Source organism: Balaenoptera borealis (genome assembly GCF_965194805.1).
Source record: "Balaenoptera borealis genome assembly, chromosome: 6".
Lineage (NCBI taxonomy): Eukaryota > Metazoa > Chordata > Mammalia > Artiodactyla > Balaenopteridae > Balaenoptera > Balaenoptera borealis.
In genome coordinates, this window is record NC_138863.1 from 60,591,166 (window position 1) to 60,615,449 (window position 24,284).

General features: G+C 44.0%; 2 protein-coding genes across 2 annotated transcripts in view; one reads left to right on the forward strand and one right to left on the reverse strand.

Annotated features, from left to right (window-relative positions):
* Nucleotides 1-6: 6 nt before the first annotated feature.
* LOC309630329 (uncharacterized protein) lies at nucleotides 7-9,100 on the forward strand. The gene is made up of 2 exons (XM_082395442.1): nucleotides 7-7,542; nucleotides 8,382-9,100. The coding sequence occupies exons 1-2, from the start codon at nucleotides 7,204-7,206 to the stop codon at nucleotides 8,511-8,513; spliced, it is 471 nt and encodes a 156-aa protein (XP_082251568.1). The 5' UTR covers nucleotides 7-7,203; the 3' UTR covers nucleotides 8,514-9,100.
* A 103-nt stretch (nucleotides 9,101-9,203) lies between these two features.
* Nucleotides 9,204-24,284, reverse strand: part of LOC309630332 (uncharacterized protein) — a gene marked incomplete at its 5' end in the record, with an annotated part of 251,439 nt that continues 236,358 nt past the window's right edge. Inside the window, one exon of the mRNA XM_082395446.1 lies at nucleotides 9,204-18,163. The remainder of the gene's footprint in view (nucleotides 18,164-24,284) is intronic.

Here is a 24,284-nt window from a genome sequence, read left to right on the forward strand (position 1 = left end):
ACCCAACACTGGAATCTAGTACTGTGGCCGTGTGGGAAAGGTGGGCTGCTACACTGTGGCCTATGAAGGTGTCATTCTGCAAACACACCAACCACGGATCAGGTGAACTGATTTAGAATTGTCTTGCCCTGTTTATCGAAACGGAAAAGCCAGACAGCAGTGGTTTAGATGGTGATCATTCTACCCTGTTACTAGGCTAATAAGGACCAACACTGAAGAGCCAATTGACCTGTGCCAGTTCACAACTAATTAACAATTAGCCTCAATTTAGTTCCAAGAGATCTCTGTATGCAATTCTAAATGCCAGTTTAACAAACTAAAATCTGCTAGAACATGACTTCCACACTTTGCCCGTGCATCTTTCAACTTTAGGCAGCTTCATCATCAACAAATCAGATCCAGCTTTGCACAAGCTCCTTCCTACCATACATTAATGCCAAACAAAAGACTAAGAAAAATACATCGTCATCAGTCCTGCCCTGGGTGGAGTGCACATTACCCAGCCTACCAGGAATAAGGTGGGTAGCTGAGACTTTCAAAGTCACAGAGGTCTGAGAAGATCTGGAAACGAGACAGCATGAATCACTCCACCCTGTAACTGCACGATCCACCCTCCGTGGGTACCCTATGCCCGAAGTCCCTGCCGTCCAGAACCGCATCATCCCCGCACCAGTCTGCCCATTCATCTCCTCTGCCTACTGAAACCCTGCTGGTGTTTATCTACCGCGTGGCAGCTACCAAAAGGCCACAAGGCGTGGTTCTTCTGAGGTGTACTTTCCAAACGTGTAACTGTAGAATGGATGCGAAGGGAGGATGGACACTTGAACATTATCAAAATCAAACCCCAAAGGAGAAAGCACACACTGCACAGGCCAGGAAGCACGGAAGATGTGGACTGAGAACCAACTTGCCCAACATGTCATGGCCACTTCACCTCTCACAGCCTTGGTTTCCACATTTATTTAACACACACACAAAGTGCTTACTTGAGTCAGGACTAGTCTAAGGTACAATTATCCTCACTTTACAGCTGAGGAAAGAGACCCAGAGAGATGAGGTATTGTGACTTATAATAATATATATTTGGTTTTCCTTCCACTGTTCCTCCCACAGAGCTCCTAAAACCCTTGGAATTTCCTAAGTGAGGAGATGTCTTTTGTTATGTTAATGAGGTGGCTATCGGACTGCGCCTAGGGAGGGGGGCTGGTTGCCAGGAGAACCAGGAACTTGATTAGAGGGTTGGAACTTTCAGTCCCACCTTCCCGACCTCCGTGGAGGGAAGAAGGGCTGGAGGTTGAGTTCAATCAGCAATGGCTAATGATTTAATCAACTGTGCCTATGTATCGAAGCCTCCGTAAAAACCCAAAAGGATGGAGTTTGGAGAATTTCGGGGTTGGTGACCACGTGGAGATTTGGGGAGAGGGGCATGCTAGGAGAGAGCACGGAAACTCTACTTTCCCCATACCTTGCCCTATGCATCTCTTCCACCTGGCTGTTCTTGAGTTATGTCTTTTTATAATAATCTGGTAATCTAGTAAATAAAATGTTTCTCTGAGTTCTGAGAGCCACTCTAACAAATTAATCAAACCCAAGAAGGGGGTCATGGGAACCTCCAATTTATAGCCAGTCCGTCAGCACAGGTGACAACCTGGACTTGACGTGGGCATCTGAAGTGGGGGAGAGGCAGTCTTGCAGGACTGAACCCTTAATCTGTGGGATCTGATGCCATCTCCAGGTACAGAGTGTCAGAACTGAGTTGACTAGTATCTGAGGATGGCTTGGCGGTGTACGTGGAAAACCCCTACACGCTGGAATGTGGAGCAGAATTATAGTTATCCTGCACTGTCACAGCTAGTAAATGGCAGAGCAGGATTTGATCCCATCTAGCTCTAGACTCTAGTTGGGATCTAGACTCTAGCTCTAGAGTCTGCTCTTATCCACTACACTATTTTTGCCTTCTGTGTGAAAAAGGAAAGCTCATCTAACTCTTAGAAAACATTAAGAACAGATTCTTAGATCACATCTATGGAAACTAGTACAATAGAGCTGAACTGAGTCTAGAATTATATTTTTTATAAAGAGATTCCCCAAGTTACCTTGACGACCAGCCAGATTTGAGAACCCCTAAGGTTCCTTGAAAATATAGTTATTTGATTCTAAACTTGTACCCCAAAACACATGGGTAAGATGAGCAGTAAAGCTCCCAGGGCCCTTTACGGCAGGGCTCAACCTTGACCACCCTCCCAAAAGGCCATTAGCTCTCGGTTCAGACACGTGGTCCACTCGGTTCACCACTCTACAGCTCTCACTGGAGGGGGTCAGCAGCTTCCCCACCATTGCACTTAAGAGTTACATGTATCCAAGATTCCCTTACTAACCATGAATAAGTAAAGCTTTAGCCATCAATGCACAAGTGCCCTCACATTCTTACTTCCATCTGACCCCCACACCCTTGTCAAGTAGCTTCCAGGATCTTACGCTACGGCCATCCTTCTCTATCTAGTCTCGTTTTAACAACCAGCAGATCCTGAGTACGCACTGCAGTGCAGGTCAGCCTGTATTTCTGGGGTTAAGTTCTAAAGTCTGCCTTTAAGGCAAAAGTCAAGTGTAATTAAACATCACCCATGAAAAAAAAAAAAATCACTCATGAAAATCCCTTAGCTGGGACCTGGGCCCTTGAAAACTCAAAAACCAAGAATTAAGGTCTTGTGGAGTCTTTGCGTTACCACCATAGCTTCTCTTTCCCTGGGGGCAGCAGAGACCAATGCCTACGGTGAGCAGGGAAGGACAGAGGGTTAAATAAAGGGATTTCTCCGTCTCTACCCTGAGCTGGAAAAATTGATTTCACAAGTTAAATTGAGTGTATGATATGACTCCATTGTACTTGCAAGGCATATGCTACGTGCTATCAGGCAAAGAAATGAACGTTAAGACCCCTGCCCTCACATAACCTATAATCCAGCTGGGGGAGATTAGATCATCCTCTGAAAATGGCAGATAACCGTTAAACACAAAACCATCAGAACATGATACAAAGGGCTACGGACACTCAAAGGAAGAAGTGCTGTAGTATGGGTTGGGATCAAAAGGCTTTCATGGAGAAATTTAAACTGGTTCTTACAACATGATTATGTTCTTCAAGGTGGGCTGACTCGGAACCAACCAGGGTTCCAGGTAAAACTGACCCTGTCACTTAAGCAAAGGATAGTATTTTCTATTATGTCTCCACTGTCTATCTTGAAAGTGCCAGATAATTCACCTGCTACTCTGTCCACAGCAATATGTTAAGTCAAGGTTCTTAGGGGAACCAGGCACCATAGTTCCAGTACTATTTGGTTACAAAGCTTAAATTAAATCTTGATATTATTGTTATGTTAAAATAGAGAATTATACAACTAAGAACACAGTACCTGCTTCTTTACAATAGTGTAAAACTGTATTACATGAGCATTTCATCTGACTTTCCCGACATATTATTCATGCCACAAAAATACTTTTCTTTTTTGACCCTAAGTCATTACTTGGATGGGCTCACACCAGCCTGTGTTCCAATTAAACTTGTCCATTTCTGCTTTCTTGCAGAGTCCTAAGATCTCCTCCAAGTCTCCCTGCCCATTTTGGCTCTTTCTCCACTCTGAGGACTCAAGGTGACCGAGACAGTCCCTGGACGATGGCCCTGGGCCACATGGCACTCTGAATGAACGCAAGGAAGCAAGTACTTAAGTACACATCCTGGACACTGTTCTGATCCTGGGCTGGCTCCAGTCACCCCTCACTGGGCTTTTCAGAAGGGGAAGGAGTGACAGGCCAAGAAGGACCCGGAAGCTGACCCAAGGCCAGTTGGAATAAGGGTCAATAGGAAGAGAGTCCAGGCACAGATATTTAAATAGACAGCCTGACCCACATGGGGAGCAATTTAATAAATCAACCTCACATAGCACATTTCCAAAATTCAGATGCTGGCCAATTTCTCCAGGTCTGAAGGACGCTTCTGACTTTTTCCTTTTAGAGGTGGAATGAGCATGAGTCAGAAATACCAAGTTCACATCCAGATTTTGTTAAGATTCTGCTTAAGCACTCAGGAGACTTTAGACATTTCCTAACTTTCAGCTTCAGTTTCTTCATCTAAAAGGGAGCTAGTCGGACTAGATGATCTCTAGTTCAGTAAACACGATTTTAAGAGCGGAAGCATCACAAGTCTGAGAAAAACCAAGAGCAAATGTTAAAGAGTCAGAACAGAAGCGACAGTGGGCCTGGAGAGCCTTAGGAAGACAGCAGTGATCAGAGAGTTCCCCAAAATAAGAAAATGGCAATTGGATTAGACCCAGGATTGCTCCCTGAGGATATCACTTATCTCTTCCTTCCAGATTCTGACCCTGCAGTCATACACAGATCCATCTCTTCCCAGAAGAGCTAAGAGGGATGATTCACAGGATGGACATACCCATAGATGCCACCCTCTACTTTCTATCTAGGCAGGGTGACTCAACCTTAACTACCTAAGAGAAACGAAAGATTCCAAGGTCCTCAGACCTCAGTAACTCAGCCAACCATCTAATAACCTTTTGGAGTCTGAAACGTCTTTAATACACAGCCGAGGAAAAGTTTTACAGTCTCTATTTCAGTTTTACAGTCCCCAAAGTTTTAGGAACACCCAGCATGTTTTAAGGATCTCAGATACAATATTATTCTGTTATAAAATGTTAAGTAGAGTTTAAGATGTTATTAAATATTTAAATGGCACCGTAGAAAGTTTAACCCACAAAAATCTATGGTTTGTTCCCATAATGCTGCATTCATCTGCTATGCCCACACATCTTTGATATTTTACTTCTCCTGCCTCAGTAAAGTCCCCTGTTCAAGAAATTAACTTTTGTTGTAAGTCTAAGATGGATTAAAGTTAAATTGCTTTGAAGATGGGTTTCCTAAATGTGACTAAGCTTAAATTACCCAACCTACAATAACCTTCGACTTTACTCTTTGGCAGAGTGAGAATCACAGGATGTTTAACACCTGTGGAGTAGCAGGGCACACAGTAGGAATTCAGTTACTGCTTCTAAATGCATCACCATTTAGTCAGCAAATACCCATGCCAGGCAGGAATCAGGCACTTTGCATGTTATCTCTTAAGCCTCACGACAACCCTATTAAGCAGTAATATCTCCGTTTTACAGATAAAGACACTAAGGCTCAAAGTAACAGCTGCTAAACGCCGAGAAGGAATTTTGAGCTCAGGTCTCTCTCACCAGTTCCCTGAAATACTCCCACTGAGCTTTTCCATCAAGTACAGAGTTTAGGAAGCTGGCCCAGAAGTTGTGAGGTCTCAACCTCACCGGCTGTTATTTACACACACATCCTTTACTGACAAAGGTTACAGCTGATGTGGATATGGCCTGTGTGTGCTGGTTCTCCTGGTCGGGCCAATGTTGCTGGAATACTTTACCAAAAGAAGCAATTGGGGGGGGGGGGGAGGGGCGCAGGGGGGAGCAGCATTTGACATAAACCACAGCCCTCTAGAGTGTGGTTACTGCCACACTCTGAGCTCTAAGGAAAGATACAGCCCCCTTAGAGTGGGCCGCTCCTCTCCTTCAGTCCCTAAGAAGAGCATTTCTAGAAGGCATCAGACCCCAAACACAGGCTTCTTCTTACTCACTTGCAGCAGCTCTAATAGAGAAGCCCACCAGAGAGAACAAGTTTTAGCAAGCATGCTGCTAACCTCAGTGACAACAGAGATCCTGGCTGAAGTCACGTTTTGCAAATCTCCACCCCCAAGACACTTTCTTGCCCCAGTACCTCCCCTTCACAATCTTTGCTTGAACAAGTATTTCAAGGAAACCACCAGCTTCAGTAGGCATCTGGCGCAGAGAATGCTGAGAATGTATTCATTCCCTCTGCGGGACCACGATCATTTCTGCACTAACAAGTTCATTCTCCATATGGGTAGATGCACATCTATCTACACGCTCAAGTATTTAGAGACACTAAATGTCATCCATTCACTGAGTTACCAGAAACCACCTTCCATTTCAAATTTACAGCATAACAATTATTTCTACTGAGAGAAAGCAGAGTATAAGCAGCTGGCCAGGCCTGCAGACCACCTCCAACTAATTTCTTTGCTTCACTAGCAGGTGTTACCAGAAAAATCTGACTTTAAGATTCAGGGACCCGCAACATTCACCAATTCCAAAGTTCTCAATTGCTGAAATCAAGAGGTTTCCTCCAGCCCTAAAATCCCATTCCCCTCTCATAAACACAAAGTCCTCTTTCCTGGAGCTGCACTTTGCTTTCTTCGCTCTGTTGGTCCTGGAAGGACCTCAGTTCAACTAAAGGCCTGGGGGGAGGGGGGACCTTTTGTGAGTTTATTTTTCGGTAGCACAGATCAAGAATGTAGCCCACAGCGATTACGGCGACTAAGCTCCCAAATACCCTCTCCAGCCTAAAGAGTTTGATCATGTGGGAACCAAACACTGTCTCCAAAGAAAAGGAGAGGCTAAGAGTGCCGTTCTCCACTTTCTCCAGGGAAGAGCACCGCTCTGCCACGGTGCGGGGCTGTCACTTCCAAACCTTGTTTGCAAAGCACCAGCCCAGATCGGACATTTTGCTTTCACCCCTCGGCAGGGCCTGCCCAGTGCAGGGGCCCAGAGGGTCTCGGGTGGCGCCGGACGCTTTGGGGCTTGGGCGACGGGTCGGCCACACCACTAAGAGGGTCTTGTTTTCTCAGCTGATCTAGCCTGCGAACAGGTGCGTGGTTAGTTCCATCTTTTTAAAAAGGGGGAAGGCATGTAAGAGTCTCCCCTGCTGGGGCACCCGCCCTTCGGGGAAAGCCTCGCAGGACGTGAGGAAAGGTGGCTTTCCAACTTCTGCGGGGCGCGCGAGTCTGCGGGGGGACGCGGTGCTCTCTGTGAGTTTGGGAAAGGCCTGGATCTCCCTGAACGACCCTCCCAGTCACCTCACCGCAGCGTACAGCGACCCTCCACCCCACGTCACCCCCGCCTAGCACACACGTGAAGCTCAGCAAAGCGTGCCACCTGCCGAGTTCCCAGCAAACACGCCCAGAGGGAAGGACCGCCGGAGAGCACTTTGTTTAAAAAGAAAAAAAAAAAAAAAGTAAACTCTCCCGGGGCCGAGGACAGCCCCGCCTGGCACCGGGGCCGCGGTCCGCAGGGGTCGGCCCCCGGGTTCTCCTCCTTCCGGGGCTGAATGGGGGGAGGCGCGGCGCCGGGCGGGGCCGGAGGCGAGCGCGCGGGGCGTCGGGCCCCGCTCCCCCCGGGGGCCGGCGGAGTCCCGGGCGGGGCGGGGCAGGGCCGGCCGGCGGGAACGCGGCGCGCCCTCGCCCCGGTTCGCGCGCGGGCCGGCGCCCCGATGGGGTGGGCAGAATCGGGGAACTCACAGCCGCTTGTCCTCGGGCTGCAGCTGCCAGTGCATGGCCAGCGAGAAGCCGAAGAGGCTCCCGGAGTCCCCGGTTTTCTCGATCACATTGTCCTCGCGGGTGTCCAAGTTGAAGGCGGCGCCGAGCCGCGGCAGGAGCCCCGCCGACAGGTAGAGCAGCCACAGCCGCCCCGCGGCCGCCATGGGCCGGCGCACCGGGAGGGGAGCGGGAAGCTGCGCGGCCGCCCTGCGCTCCGGGCTGGGTTCGAGGCTGCCGCGCCGCTGCCGCCGCGGCCACCTCGGTCTCCTCTCGCCGCCGCGCCCGGCCCCACCCCCGGGACAAGTCGCGCTCTCCGCCCGGCCGCTCCCCCTCGCGGGCAGCTCCCGACCACTGAATGAGCCCGTTGTTCTCTGGAGACTCGCAGGCGTTTTATCAAGTGACGAGGACGCCGGCCCCGCCCCGGCCCTCCCCACCCCCTGGCCCCTCCTCGCACGCCCGCCGCCGGCACCTTCCCTGCCTGCCCGGCTGCGGTGCGGTGCGACGCGGCGCTGCCCCTCCCTGCCGCCCCGCACCTGGCCCGGAAGCCGTGGCGGAGAGACCCGGAGGCGAGCTGCGGGCCGGGCAGCCCCGGCTCGGGTGTCCTCCTGGAGAGAAGCACTTGAATTGTGGTTGCCATTCGGCGCAGAGCCGGAAAGGCGTTTACTACCTGTTAGTAAAGACAAGTGCTGGTGATGCGCCGGCCCTAATGGCCCGGAGCCCTGGGCGCTCGCCGACCGAGGCCCCACGTGCAAATGCAGGCTTCCTTCATTCATTCCACAAGTGTTTATGGAGCGATTAACGCGGGCCAGGTACTTGGGGAATGGAGCTGCATAGATTGTCCTCGGCCCTCAAAGACCTAACCGTCAAAAAGGATAACAGCACCAATAGGGCTGTGCAATTGACAACGCGCAGCTATTATCTCATTTCATGCTCCTAACAATCCTATGAGGTGGATGTTTTCTTTTTGCAGATGAGAAAACTGAAGCTCAGCCTTGCCCCAGAGCATCCACGGATCTGCGTCCAGGTGGAAAAGAGAGTTCGTGGGAGAAGTCACACTGGTGTAGGCAACTTCAAACTTGGTTTCCAGGTGTTCTCAGACTGAGAAGGTCCTCAACAGTGAAGGATGAGTTATTTAAAGTGGCACCCACGAGCTCAGGAGCCCTTCTCTCCTGCCCCCAAGTTCCCAGAATTAGTTGGGAGGAGTACTTCCCTGCCAAGAGACCGCTCTGAGTTCGGTGTGGGTGGCCTAAAGGCTCCAGCCTCCAGCACAAGGGGTGGGGCCTCCAGTGAGGTGTTGACCCCTGGGGTAACTTTATCCTGCAGCAGGGGTTGTTAACCCGGGGAGAGAGAATTCAGGTTACTGTGAATTTGGATGGCAAAAAAAAAAAATGACATTTTTATTTTCACTAATCCTTTAACTGACATTTAGCATTTCTTTCCATTATGAAGGTAAGCAGCACACCACGGTGGCAGTAAGAATCCATGACTTAGTCTCCAGTAGAACCCATTGGTTTTTCACATCACATCACAGTTGTTGCAAATATCTTAAATTACAGTAGCTATCAGATAGACCCTCAGCTAGATCTTGTTATGTAATATGTCAATTAAAATGTATATAATAGTGCTATAACACAATTTTTTAAAAATATTGTGTTAACTGTATTTCAATATAATTGGTTTCCTTTGTAATCCCATGTATTTTATTTTATTTTATGGATTTAAAAACCTTGTTCTGGGCCTTCCCTGGCGGTCCAGTGGTTAAGACTTCGTGCTTCCAATGCAGGGGACTCAGGTTCCATCCCTGGTCGGGGGAACTAAGATCCCACATGGCGCGCGGCATGGCCAAAAGATTAAAAAAATAATAATAAAAACCTTGTTCTGAAAAGGGGTCCATGGTCTTCAGCAGTCTGCCAAAAATGCTAGCCCAAAGGCTCCTGGAATGTCTTGGGGAGCCTGCCTTGAAATCTGACATAGAAAGAGAAGCAGAGGGCTTCCCTGGTGGCGCAGTGGTTGAGAGTCTGCCTGCCAATGCAGGGGACACGGGTTCGAGCCCTGGTCTGGGAAGATCCCACATGCCGCGGAGCAGCTGGGCCCGTGAGCCACAACTACTGAGCCTGCGCGTCTGGAGCCTGTGCTCCGCAACAAGAGAGGCCGCGATAGTGAGAGGCCCGCGCACCGCGATGAAGAGTGGCCCCCGCTGGCCACAACTAGAGAAAGCCCTCGCACAGAAACGAAGACCCAACACAGCCAAAATTAAATTAATAAAAAAAAAAAAAAAGAAAGAGAAGCAGAGTGCAGTCCCAGGGAAGAGCTGGAGCTCTGAGTGTGCATGTGGTGATGGGGGGTAGGGGTCATGTGCCATCTCGCCTCAAGGGTTATTTACACAAAGGGAGCAGCCTGTGCCACACCGAAAAGCCACCTGAACATCATCAAGGGTCCACAGGTGGTAACAGCTGCCAGGAGTGGGGTATGTCCCACTTCTCTCCCAATCGATATCTCCAGTCAAATATAGTCCAAAGTGGGGTACAGTGAGTTCAAGTTCAGTAGACAATCTTGAAGATCACACTGTTTTAACCAGTATGTGATAACCTTGGTAAGGTTGAGAAACCGTTGGAGACTATAATCTAGTAAGCTAAGAAACATCTGCAATATGATTTTTCATGCAAGTTAGCCTTTCTTCTTCATGTTAAACACATACTATTCCAGAGGGACAGGTCCCAGCTATTACAGTTAGAGCACGACGAACCTCACTGCAGGCTGGTACTCAGCAGGAGCCACTGATGGGGCTGTAATGGTTGCTGAAGTACTTCTGAACTAGTAGCTAAAAGCTATGCCCTGAGTTCCCCAAGTTCAACTGGCCCCACCCTGGCCACTTTCCTAGGACCCGCCAACTTCCCCACAATTCAGCAGCTAAAAGGTTTGAGCCCTTAAGCCCTGCCTGGCACTACAAGGGCTTCTTCTGATTGGGTGTGCTCATGTCATACCAACTGTTAACTATACCGAATATCACCCCTTGCTTCCAAGAGTAATTCTTGCTTCCTCCCAAAGATATGTTTAGTAGATGACGTTTGAATAGCCAGAGTTAGCTCCTTGATCCCAAATACCAATTATGCTCAAATTGAAATTTTACATAATGTTAAATTTAAATATAATGCTACCGAATTGAGTAATACTTGTGTGGGAGAAGGAGGGGATAAAAACAAGGATGAGAGACTTGTTCTGGAGTGTGCCAAGTGCCCATCACAGACGACCCACGCTCCTGCCTTCCAGCTATCTCTGGCTACGATGCGAAACATACTTGAAGTTGAGTCAAACCCAGGCTCTTAATAATAATCTCTTTGAAGATTGGCAGCGCTTCCTGATTAACTGAAACAATCAAGGTTTGTGAATTAGTTATCATTTCTGTGGTAAATAGTTACGGCTGACATAAGAAGTGTCTTAGAAAAAGGAGGTTTAGCGGTCCTTCAGGATCTGCTGAGGACAATGTCAGTCTATAGGGTCAAAGGAATGAAAGAAGACATCTAAAAATTATGAAGTAAAGACCTGAGGAGGGAGGTACATAGTTATAATGAAAGAAATTCTGGAACAAAAAGACACTTGTCTGGAACCAAAGTGAGAGAAATACCTTGATGATAAAGGTGTGCTGACCATTAGATGGCATGGGTGTGTGTGTGTGTGTGTATAAAAAAACCAAAGGGCTGTACAAATCCAGTTATGACAAAGTTGTGTCATGTTCCCAAAAAGCCTCATTAGAAAACAAACAAAATGGAATACCTAAGAAAATGATACAATAATCACAGAAGAAATTTTACAAACTGAAAATTTTAAATAAAAAGGCAGTGAAAGCAATGGATAGAAGCATTTGCTCAGTTGACAGCTTTTGAATTCTTGCATTTTACCGATACACTTTTCAAAAGAAATTTTTTTGTTCTATATTCCACCTTTGGTAGAGGAGCTTGTAAATAATTTTAAACTATGGGTCACCCATGCAAAGGTCTGAGGAACTCATGTATTGCCTGATATATTTTCCATTTCCTGGGACCTACTTTAATCATTTTTGCTCTCAGGTTCCCTGTTCTATTGACTTTGTCATCACCAACAGCAGAGGATATCATATTTGCTGCTTTTAGGCAACGTAGAAACTATTAAAACATCTCTTTATTCTTCTGTGGTTGCGTTACATCGCCATATCAACAGTTTCACATGTTCCCTGCAGGCCTTTAATGAAGGCCATTTGTCAGAGTGGTTAGCACATGGTCCATGGAACCCAAGTCACTTCCAATCCCATCTCTGCTCCACACGGCCAGGGGACCTTAAACAAGTCATTGAATCTCTCTCCACCTCAGTTTCCCCAAGCTATGAAGTAGGGATAATAGCATCCACCCTCAAAGAGTCGCCTTGCCTTGAGGATGAATAAAGTTAGCGTGAGCTGAAGCACTTAGAATGTTGTGTCAGAACTTCCACCCGCGTACAGGCTTTCACAATTTGGCTTTTACAAGTTATGCACTGACCCATGCATGGTATACCTACAGTTTTATAAACTAGGTGTATATAGCAAACTGTTCCAAACTGGGATTCAGACTGTTCAGTGGCAGATTTTTTTGTGTTTCAGAAAAAGAAATAGAGTTTTCCCCAATTGCTTTTTTCGTCTCTGTATACATGTTCAGGGGTTTTCCTTCCACACTGAACCTTAATGCTTTTTGTTTGGATATTTTATTTGCTGTAAGTCACAGCACATTTTCTAGGGGCAAATCTGCCTTTGGTTTGGATCAGGATAATCCAAATTGCCACCTCTACCTTATTTTAACACTCAGATCTATTTTATTTATTTATTTTTCCAGTTTTATTAAGATATAATTGATATAGAACGTTGTATAAGTTGAAGGTATACAATATAATGATTGGATATATGTCTATATTATGAAATGATCACCACAATAAGTTTAGTTAACATCCATCACCTCACAGAGTTACAGTTTTTTTCCTGTGATGAGAACTTTTAAGATTTATTATCTTAGCAACTTTCAAATATGCAATACAGTGTTGTTAACTATAGTCACCGTGCTGTGCATTACAACCTCACAACATGTTTATTTATTAACTGGAAGTTTGTTTCTTTTGACCACCTTCACCCATTTCCCCCACCACCCGCCTCTGGTAATCGCCCATCTGTTCTTTGTTTCTATGAGTTTTTTTTTTTTTTCAGATTCCACATATAAGTGAGATCATACAATATTTGTCTTTCTCTGACTAATTTCACTTAGCATAATGCCCTCAATGTCCATCCATGTTGTCACAAACAGCAGGATTTCTTTCTTTTTTATGACTGAATAATATTCCATTGTGTAATACATATGTGAAAATGTGATATATATATATTTTTTCTTTATCCATTTTCTTTATCCATTCATCCATCAATAGACCCTTAGGTTGTTCACCAGATCTTTTTTTTTTTTTAAAAGATGCTTTTTTAAAAATGTATTTTATTTTTGGCTGCATTGGGTCTTTGTTGCTGCACAGGGGCTTTCTCTAGCTGTGGCGAGCGGGGTCTACTCTTCGTTGTGGTGCTCAGGCTTCTCATTGCGGTGGCTTCTCTTGTTGCGGAGCACGGGCTCTAGGCATGCGGGCTTCAGTAGTTGTGGCATGGGGGCTCAGTAGTTGTGGCTTGTGGGCTCTAGAGTGCAGGCTCAATAGCTCAGTAGTTGTGGCGCACGGGCTTAGTTGCTCGCGGCATGTGGGATCTTCCCGGAACAGGGCTTGAATTCGTGTCCCCTGCCTTGGCAGGCGGATTCTTAACCACTGCGCCACCAGGGAAGCCCCACCAGATCTATTTTAAAGTAAATTTAAGTTGAATGTTTCTAATTTGCTTGTTATGAATGCATTAAATGTTGTACAGTATTTCATGTTGCCATTTTAGGTGGGATTCTTTTTTTCAAATTTGTTTTGAGGGAAATTTTCTAAGCCAAGAAGGCACATTTTGCCAGCCAGCCAGAAATAAACTCAAACTTTAAATGAATCAAGTTAAATTTAAAACTGAGCTCCCAAGGCTGAGGTGAAACCCCCACTGGAAAATTTGGTTTTCCATCCCCACCATCATCAGAAACAAACATGAATCTCTGTGTATCTCATGCCGCACAAATGCAGTCTTGACAGGCCAAACTTGGAGGAGACGTGTTTTAAATTTTTTCTTGCTTCCTATAAAAATATCTTAACTGGAAAAAAAAAAAAAAGACAAGCTGATTCTGAGTTAGGACTTAACCCAGTGATCTCTGGAGTATATCAATTCAGGTCAAAGCAAGCACTCAAGGAAGGCAGCTTAGCCTCACCCACTTCCCAGCTGAGGGCCTGGAGCAAGTTCCTCTGCTTCTCCAGGACTCAATTTTCAAATCTGTAAAATGGCCAGAAATCTTCCTTCACCAGGTTGTTATAAGGATTAAATGAGACTATATATGTGAGATACAGAGCACAGTGTCTGCTGTTAAATATGTGCTGAATAAAATAGTAGCTGTGAAAATGAAGGAGAAGAAAATATACTAGAATACAAAACAAAGGAGGGCTTCAGATCAGGGACACACAGGGAGAGGAAGCATGTGAATGAGGTCACCTGCGCCCCACATTCACCTGATGTAAGTGGTCAGGGTAAACCATTCCTTCCCATCATAGCTTGGCAAATAATCTCTGTCATATCATAACTTCTCAGTGCTTGAGGTTTGGATGGAAGCAAGTTTGTGCTTCACCCTGGCTCTGGACCACTTCTATCTCCTGCCAGTCTTTGCAGAAGCAACAATGGGTTCCAAACTCAGTATCATAAGTTTGGAAGAGAAAAAGTTCAGAGGACTCGCCAGCCAGGAGGCCTGGTAGGAAAAAGAGATGAAAGGTGGACATATGTGTCCAAACACATCCTTATCTTCCTCTTTCCACGATCTGATCAGCCAGGGAAAAAGTAAGTGCTAAAGATTATCAAAAATCATGGCCAACTTAAAAATCATTGGTATTTTGTTTGAAGCTTTATCTTAATTGAATACATCTTGCTGCTAATATTAAAGCAGCTTCTACTACTTAAAATGAATCGTCAGGGTAATTAGGAGAATATGACACTTCACAGGGAAATCAGATCCTGAACTTCAAAATTTCCTCAAAATTTTTGAATCTGGATGGCAAGCCATTTGCACACAAATAATTAAGTACTCAGTATATTTAACAAGTTGATTCTCCTGTCACATTAACAACACATTTGAAGGCAATGTAATACATTCTGCCCTGTGAACACACCACTATAAAGAACAAAAAGCAAAGAAAGGAGAAAAAGAATGCAGAAATTTGGACCACCTAGCAGCCAAGAATGTTCCTGTAACAATGGCTTTGCTGTCCCAGATCACGTGATCCAAGTGAGGGGCTGAATGGTTCTGCATTGTACAAGGTGCTTCTGGACGCTCCCTGGTGAAAAGGATACTTACACCACATTTCATTTGCAAAAACCTTTAGAAAATCAGTGCATCTCCACAAGGCAAAAGGTATTGTCCTATTTTATGTCTGGAGACATCGAAGCAGGGACTTTTCTTAAGAGAGAATGTCAGGGTCTCCGACCAAATTAAGACTCAGGATATCCTGACTTCTGATTTCATAACCAACACCATACGTTCATAACCTTTTTCAGCCTTGGCTGACAAATAGTCCACCAAGACCAAATTTCCTGACTCCCAAACAAGGAATTGTAGCAGCTCACAAAATGTAATCTTGATCAAAGCTGTTCTCTGGCAGGAAAAAAAGCCAGCAGTCACATTTTATCAGTTAGGCTAGGGTGTCCGTACATGAACACATGTTGCTTGTTCCTGCAGCTCACAGGAGGATGGAAAGCGTAGAAGGGCTAACCAGGGGGGTTTGTGCCCTACCATGTCAAATGAACCAGGGTGAATTTTTTCAGCCTTGGACCCTACTAGGAAATAGAAGCTCCACCCCATTGCTCCAGAAGTTTACTTTCCCCAAGTAGCCAACTCATCCCCGGTTGCTGTTGGTTACAGACATGGTTGGGTAAATGCTGTACTGGTTGAAAAGGAGGTAAGAGAGTATGGGAGACAGTCAGCTCTTTGATTTTGAAGGGCCATTAGAATTTCCTAATTTACACTCTGTAAATAACCAAAATACGTACATCTATTTCTCTGAGACTTTCTTTTTGTGTTGACTGCAGTCATCTAGCGATGTCTTTAGGGGTTATAAACAGTTTTTAATCTGTATTTTTAAAATAATTCAAATGCAGGAAAAATAGTTTGAGAGTTATGTGTATTTTTAAAACATATTCCAAAGCTGAAATATTTTCAAATGTTAATTATATATTAAATGTTATATATATATATATATATATATATATATATATATATATATTCCAGCCATCAGCCACTTAGAATAAATATTCAAAGAAGAGAGAGTAGCATTAAGTAGACACCATATCCATCTGCCCAGGCACTCCCTTTTCACACTCCATCAACACTTTGCATACACCTCTCTCCTACTTCATATTGAATAATACTGTTATTTATATGCTTATATAACTGTCTGCTAAACTGTTAGTTCCTTCAAAGTAGGGGCCATGCTTTACTCATCTTTGTATCCCCAGTACCAATAATTAGGCCTGGAACATGGAAGCTACTAAAAAAATGACTGACTAGGGTACCTCAGGGTTTTCATCAATCATCACTTTTATGCCAGAAGACTTCTTTGAAGTTGGAGAGGTTTTTTAGAAAGTGTGTCACGCTTGCATTACGTGCTTAAAACCGAGCATACCCAATAGTGCACATTATTCAAGGGGCACATCCTCCCCACCCAGATTCCTCTAAATATCAGTAATTCTCATGGAAATGGAAAACCCCTGCAACAAGTCAGCCAATTAACAAGGCGCCATTTTGGACTCAAGGTATCTGATACTATAATCCTGCCAACAATTCAAAGACAGCTAGAAAAAGTGAAAGTGGACTGCCTAACCTGGAGTGGAAATTCTTAGCAAAGGATTTTGGGGAGATTGGAGGGAGAGTGGAGAGGAGGAGGGTGGATTGGAGAGGGGGGCATGATGGCTGCAAATCCAGAACTCCTTTGAACAAAGAAAGCAGCCACGTCCTAAGAAGGCTAGGTTCCTGAGATTGGAAAACACATTTGTTTCACTCTTTGGTCTACTGTCCCAAAGTGCTAACAATGTTATCACCTTCAGTCTATCTTGTCCTTTAGTCACCAAAGAAAGAAAAGACATGGTGACATGAAGTAGGAAGGGTTCAGGCGGTAGATTTCCCTGACCTCCCACTCCACCACCCAATCCACCCAATAGTATGTAATAGTACATAACTGCGTCAGCTCTGCACCCTGCCCTCTTCCCGTTCCAACTGCACATGCCTACGTGGGAGGATGCTTAAGGCCAGCTAGACCTTCTCAGGAAAAGATTTCTGAGAGAAAGCATGCATTGCGTATCCAGCAGACACAGCTGAGGCTTATGAGCTTGAAGCAATACTACAGATGTGATTTTTTTTTTTTATTGCAATGAAAAAACACTGCAGGAAATAGGCTTCTGTTTGCATCTGTAAAGATGATATAATGTGGTTCCAAGGCACAATTATAGTTTACATAGAATCCTGGAGACATGGGCAGTGTGTGAAGGAGTATGGTTGTAGCAATAAAAGACTATAAGGTGAACAATAGGAAAAGGCATCCAATGTGCGAGTCCCAGAGTTTAATACATACAGATTATATTGCTTTATATAAACATCAATGTTCTCTGTGATTTATTCAAGGTTGATAGTAAAACTGTCAGCCAGGTGTTATCTACTTGAAACCTGTGCAATTACTCTCAATCATATATTTCATTGAACTGATCTCCCAATTGTTACTAAATATTGATATTATTAAGCACTCAATTCATATCAGGGTTTACTAAATATTATTAAGCATTCAGTGCATACTCAGTGTGTGCATAAGGGTTTCTCAAGAGTTTTCCTTTACTTTTTCCCCATTTTTGGATAAGGGATTTGAGAAATGACTTATAATACTGAATTCTTTCTATAAGGTCACAAGAAAGTGTTTGAGGCAAACTTGAGATGGCCACAGACTTTTTTGACATTCCTCTCATTGAGAGGTGGGGTCTACTTCTCTTACCCTTGAATCTTAACTGGCCTCAGTTACTTTCTTGACCAATAAAAATTGGTCAAGAAAGCAGATATGACATTCTGGGACTCCCCAGGCTAAAGCATAAGGAGCCTTATAGCTCATTCCTGGGACTCTTGAAACACTCATTCTTGGACCCTGAGCCACTATGTAAGAAGTCCACCTTCCATGGTGAAGCAGCCATGAGACCACATGGAGAGGGAGGGGGCTGACTGAGCCCAGCTTTTTAGCTGTCCGTGCCAAAGTGCCATGTATGGGAGTGAAGCTATCTTGAAGCCTACAAACCTATCCAGCCACCATCTGGATACCACCAAGTAATCCCCGCTGACACTTTCTGAAGCAGAAGAATCACCCATCCAAGCCCTACCTGAATTCCAGACCCACAGATATTAATAAAGCGACGGTTGTTTCAGGCCACTAAGTTTCAGGATCGTTTGTGATGAAGCAATAGATAACCAAAACAGATGTAGTATAAAGTTCCTGTGTGGGACTCCTCCGAAGGTAAGCATTAGCTTCTACTCAGCTGACCCATCCGCTGCCATCTTTCTCAGCGGGAGCAAGTCCGCAGTGCCAGGATGTGGTTGACTAAGCTACTGAGTCATGCTCCTGGAGAAATGAGATCAGTTATACTTGCTTAGAAGTTGATTAGAAAGAGTTTTGGGGGAGATGATTTCATGGCTCCATGACTAATTCCCAATCACTCAATAAGAGGTCCAAAGCATGAGCAAATACGGTAGGCTTTATACATTTTCTCCCAGCCTCTAGCATGGGGATAGGGGAAGAACAAAAAGCAGCTCTGTCAGTGTGTGGTTGGTGATGGCTTCCACTGATCCATATGGTGCTCCCTGACCCATTGCATCTTTAAGAGTCTTTTATAGTCCCTAGTTCCCATTAGCATTACACATATCCATCATCACAACGAATTTGAAAATGGCACTAAAGACTTTCTGTTAAGCAGGAGGACAAATCCCAGAGTATCATTCCAACACTGAGCAGGAGAAACTCAGCACAAGGGAGGCTTCCTAGAAACTTAAAAGATCCCCCACCAAAGTCTCTCAGCCTCCCTCTTCATTAAAGGCTTTGTTTTTTCTCTCTCCAACTCTAGTTTCATTTTGTGAAAAGGTTCACCGCCTTCTGTGCCATGAGCAGACAAGCTTATCGAATGAACTGTAAATCTAATCAGTTTGGCATAGGGGTTTCATGGGAGCCATGTAAACAATAGCTGGAGTTGTGTTAAGCTTCAGTGACTCCAACTGATTCCCAGTTTGGTTCATTTGTGCAGAACAGTTGGAGATACAAAGCCAAGCCCATTAATTTCAAGAGAGTGGTTCTAACAGAGGAACAAGCTGTCAGTCCTCGGAAGGGTTTCAATCCAAGCTCTAACTACAGGATTTTATTTATGGCATAAGGTATGTCTTTGAGTTACTCAGTTTCTTTCCAGTTCCTCAATATTCTGTATTTCTAAGAAGATCCTGGCAATTCTTGTTGAAATTGGAATCCTGTGGAAAAATGAGCAAAGAACGTCTCCAAGTTCCTCTGGACCCTCATAATAGTGATCAAAGTGGGGTCCTGAATCCCCACCCAAGAGTTCTCTTAACATGGCGGTGCCCCAGGTTACCTCTGAAAAATGGACTTAATTAGTTTCAGCAACCAATTCAGTTCTATATCTCATTTGTATACTTTTACAGCAACACATTTATTTTCTTAATGTGCATTACACTCTCAAGATTGTAAAGTTTATGTAGTTACAGTACTGAAGTCACACCAGTTTTCAATCTGCTAAATCGCATGTGCTTAAGTTTCCAGATGGAAAAATGAATATTCACCACAGCTCCATCAGGAATGCCAATTTCCCATCACTCCCTAGCATTGGGCAATGCATTTTAAGTATTGTGTTAATTTAAGACATTTTCTGGTCCTCCAAGACTTGTATTTACATACTAGCTGAAACTGCAAGTGGAAATGAATGGGGGATGATGATATTTGCCTTATCTCAATTTTTCTGTGAGAAGGAGAAAAGCACTTATGCTTGAAATAAGCAGATGTGAAAACACTTCTCACTAATCAAAATGTTTACCACTAGTTTAGGAGAGGCTGCCTGTTTAGAGGCAGTGAACCTGATACATATACTTAGCAAGACGAGTGTATTTAGTGTGACAGAACCTTGAAGCAGAACTTTTTCAGCTTAGCTCAAGATTAACATGAGCAATACCACATTTCTTTGCTTATTAGGCTTTTCACAGTTCATGAACTTGGATTTGAGAGTGACTCGTGTCTATTTCAGCGTAGACTCTCTCACACCAATATATTCTCAGCTTCAAGTCACTATAACCAAAAGTAATACAGGGGGAAAAATGCAAAGAACAATGTCACTACAAGATTCAAAGAATTAGCTTTGTAAAATATTTTATATTAAGGAAATTTTAATTGGTATAAATTAAATATCTACTATTCTGGAAGACAACAAAAATCATGCAATTGCTCTCAATTTGATCCCAGGCATTTGATAATATTCATAACAGAAAATTAATGAAATAATATATATGAAGATGACAGAAATTTACCAGCATGATTCTGTAAAAAGCTTTGCATAACAAACCACTCTGATGTCTTTCTATAATAAAATTATGGCCACATAAACTGGTAGAAAGTGACAAGAAGTCCACCCTGCATTTTCTTGATTAAGACCATTGTGGTTGTAAAATTCACAGGCTCCCACCTGAAACTAGCTTAAGCTATACAATTAAAATTCAACAAAGTTTATGGAACTAATTATAACAATAATAACTAACATTTATAGGATATTTGCTCTGTAGTAGGTACTGTTCCCAGCACACATTTTCATTGATTCATTCATTTAATCTTTGCAATAACCCATATCATTAACATTCTTAGTAATCCCATTTTATACATAAGGGAAGTCAGAAGCAGCAGGGTCACATAAGTCCCCCAAGTTACATAAATCAGAAGTGGAGCCAGATTTTGATTCCAGGTGGGCTAGCTCCAAAGCCTGTATGCATGACCCACACACCCAACCAATTACGTGACTCTTTATCAATCAGGAAAAAGTGTTATCTTCTGGTTTTATTTTGGTCCGAGTTAGAGTTGGGGCTTACGGATTAAACTCAGAAGGTAGTAGTGTTCAATGGAACAGGTCCACCTGTGATGTTCTGAGGAGAGTCTCATGGGGTTCATTCTTAGACTCTATCTCATTCAATATCAGTATTTATTAGGTAGAAAAACGAGTTAGAATATATGCCCTCAATTTTTACATGATAATGACTTTAGTGAAATTGTTAATATCACGGAAGGCAATAGAAATTCAAACTAACACTCAGCAAATGGGGAAAATAGTTCTATAAAAACTACTCAATTTAGAGTTATTTGTAGTGAGGTGGATAGACCTAGAGTCTGTCATACAGAGTGAAGTAAGTCAGAAGGAGAAAAACAAATACTGTATGCTAACTCATATATATGGAATCTAAAAAAAAAAAAAGTTTCTGAAGAACCTAGGGGCAGGACAGGAATAAAGACGCAGATGTAGAGAATGGACTTGAGGACACGGGGAGGGGGAAGCTTAAGCTGGGACGAAGTGAGAGAGTGGCATGGACATATATACACTACCAAATGTAAAATAGATAGCTATTGGGAAGCAGCCGCATAGCACAGGGAGATCAGCTCAGTGCTTTGTGACCACCTACAGGGGTGGGACAGGGAGGGTGGGAGGGAGACGCAAGAGGGAGGGGATATGGGGATATATGTATACGTATAGCTGATTCACTTTGTTATACAGCAGAAACTAACACAACACTGTAAAGCAATTATACTCCAATAAAGATGTTAAAAAAAAAACCTAAACAAAACAAAAAAAACCTCTCAATTTAGATGTGCCAGATGTGCCAAGATGTTTTTTAATCACAGTGCCAAATCAGCCACTCCCCGCTGCACGCTCTTTGGTTTTCTGCTGGTTTTTTTTTTGTTTGTTTTTTGGTTTGCTTTTTAATTTTTTTATTTATGTTTTTGGCTGCGTTGGGTCTTCGTTGCTGTGTGCGGGCTTCCTCTAGTTGACGCGAACAGGGGCTACTCTTCGTTGCGGTGCACGGGCTTCTCATTGCGGTGGCTTCTCTTGTTGCGGAGCATGGGCTCTAGGCACACAGTCTTCAGTAGTTGTGGCATGTGGGCTCAGTAGTTGCAGCACACAGGCTCTAGGGTGCACAGGCTTCAGTAGTTGTGGCTCAAGGTCTCTAGGACGTGGGCTCAGTAGTTGTGGCGCATGGGCTTAGTTGCTCCATGGCATGTGGGATCTTCCCGGACCAGGGATTGAACCTGTGTCCCCTGCACTGGCAGGTGGATTCTTAACCACTGCGCCACCAGGGAAGTGCCCTCTGCGTGTTCTTTGAATGACCACCTCCCATGCCCAGCACAGATGATGGCACATGGGTGAACACCTGACCTAGGGGTGTCGGATCACCCTTGGGTCACAGTCAGTCCACAGGCTGGAATGAAAAGATGAGCTGGGCCTATCAGATCCCCACTCTTGGGAATTTGCTTTGGAAAACAGTGACCCAGTTGGCAACAGTAACTTAAGGTGAAAAGTTGTGATGTAGGAAAGGAAAGAAGAGGCCATTGTGGCCATGTCATGGGCAAGCCAAAGCTAAAAGGGAGCAGAAGCTTTGAGTGAGCAGACAGAGCAAGGTAGTCAGTTTAGAGGGGAGAATGAGGCAGAAATAAAGTCACAGAAAGGTTTCAAGTGTAGGAAAGCTCTGTTTTATACTACATGCTGTCTTATTTATCACTCATTAGGAATCTACTTGACACAATCTCTCTGGTGTTCTATGTTCTTTGGTGATTTCTTTTGGTTATAAGAGTAACTATGGCTAGGGTGATGTTCCCCTGATATTTGGGGAGGGGTTTATAACTTGGTCTGATTTGAAAGAACATTCTCTCCAGTCTCACTATGACTAAGGCAAGTCCGCGCCCAAATACCTGAGGGTTGTGCCCATACACGCTGCAATTGAGATAACGTAAACTCAGGTGCTATTTATCTGAAGGGCTCTCAAGCTGCTGAGCTCCTGGCAGCTGTTCAAGAAGAAGGAACACCCGTACTTGGGAAGGAATAGTAGCTCCCGCGGTGAGCACAAGACCTATAAGTAGAAGCCGTAACACCTTGCAAGCTGACTGCCAGCTCTCATGGTCTCAGATAAGCGATTAGCTTTTACTCAGTCCCTTGTAGCTGAATAGGACACAGGGGGTGAGGCACAGGGAGTGTGTATTTAGCACAAGGGCTTGATGAGGCCCTGTGCATTGTGGTGCAAGATACCAGTGAGTCCTGCCTAGGCAGAAGGAGACAGGTACAGTCTAAATGATGGTCAAAGCCCTCCAAAGGCTGAGCAATTTGTGTGATTACCCTTCACTTCTCCTCTCAGTTGGATATAACTCTGACCTCTAATCGAAATTTCTCCACAGCGTTCTCTGGAGTGCTGTTCGCTGCCTTGATTTCTTCACCTGCAGAATAGGCTTCTCAGTGCCTGTCTCCAAAGGAGAATCAGTTGGTTCAAGCCCGAGATAGGTGTTGAAAATATCGATCAACGGTCACAAAATCTCATTATGACAATCACAAAAGGTTGCCCAATGCCTTCTGTTATCCTGGAATATTTTTTTCAAAAATCAATTACGACTTGAAATAAGCTCGGGTAATGTTTCTCAAACTGAGATTCACAAGTTCTGAAAGAATTTTTTGATTTGGGGTTTTCCTTAAGACTATGATCTAAGAAAAGTAATATAAGAGTGTTCTGGACCATTGGGATGACCACCTTGTAACCAAACGCTGTCCAGAATTCAGCATCTGCATTTGTGTCTCCAAGAGACCCTGTGCTAAACCCTCAGTGTCATATATTATACAACACTGCACACATATTGTATACAAGGCAAAGTACTAAATTGATTGGACAACCAATATAATGGATCAATGGATAGAAACCCAACCGTAAAAGCTAAAAATAACAGCAGTGACCACAATGAAGTGTCAAATAATGATCCATCATATTCAAGATGGAAAGAATCAAGTCAACTAGTGAAATGTAAAACAACTAAACACATATGTTATTAAACCCAACATCAGCAATTTTGTTTCCATAACATACCATCTGTTGTTCATTTAAATTTTACTTATTTTATAAATATGGATGTTTAATTGATAAATGTCCTTTGGTGCTATGTTTGTTTAAGGGTCATAAACCTAAGAAGTATATACCTAGTTTTGTGTGTGTCTATATTTAAGTAATGTTACTTAAAAATAATAGTAATTTGAGTCATCACTTGGGCTACTAAGAACTTTTTCCATGAAAAGCCGTCCGTACGTTAGTTTGAAAAACACTGAATTAAGGAATTAGCTGGGTTTTGTATATTAAATAGAAAATCTCATTCTAATGTTAGCTATTATAAAGGAGTTTCGTCAGTAACTTTCAAGCAGAGATTTAAAGCCGGTGGATCTTCCTAATGTTATTCAAATGCACATTAATTCATTTCAATGCACATTAATTCATACAGTCACTCATTCATTCATCGAACATTGAATATCTACTATTAACAGGCACTGTGCGGGAATGAGAATGAGTAATATGGTAGTATTTTTACCTTCAGGCTTCACAGCATAGTTGATAAACCTAAGAAATGCCCAGTAGAAATCTGTTTGCCCAGTAGAAATCTGTTTGCCTGGAAATCAGTA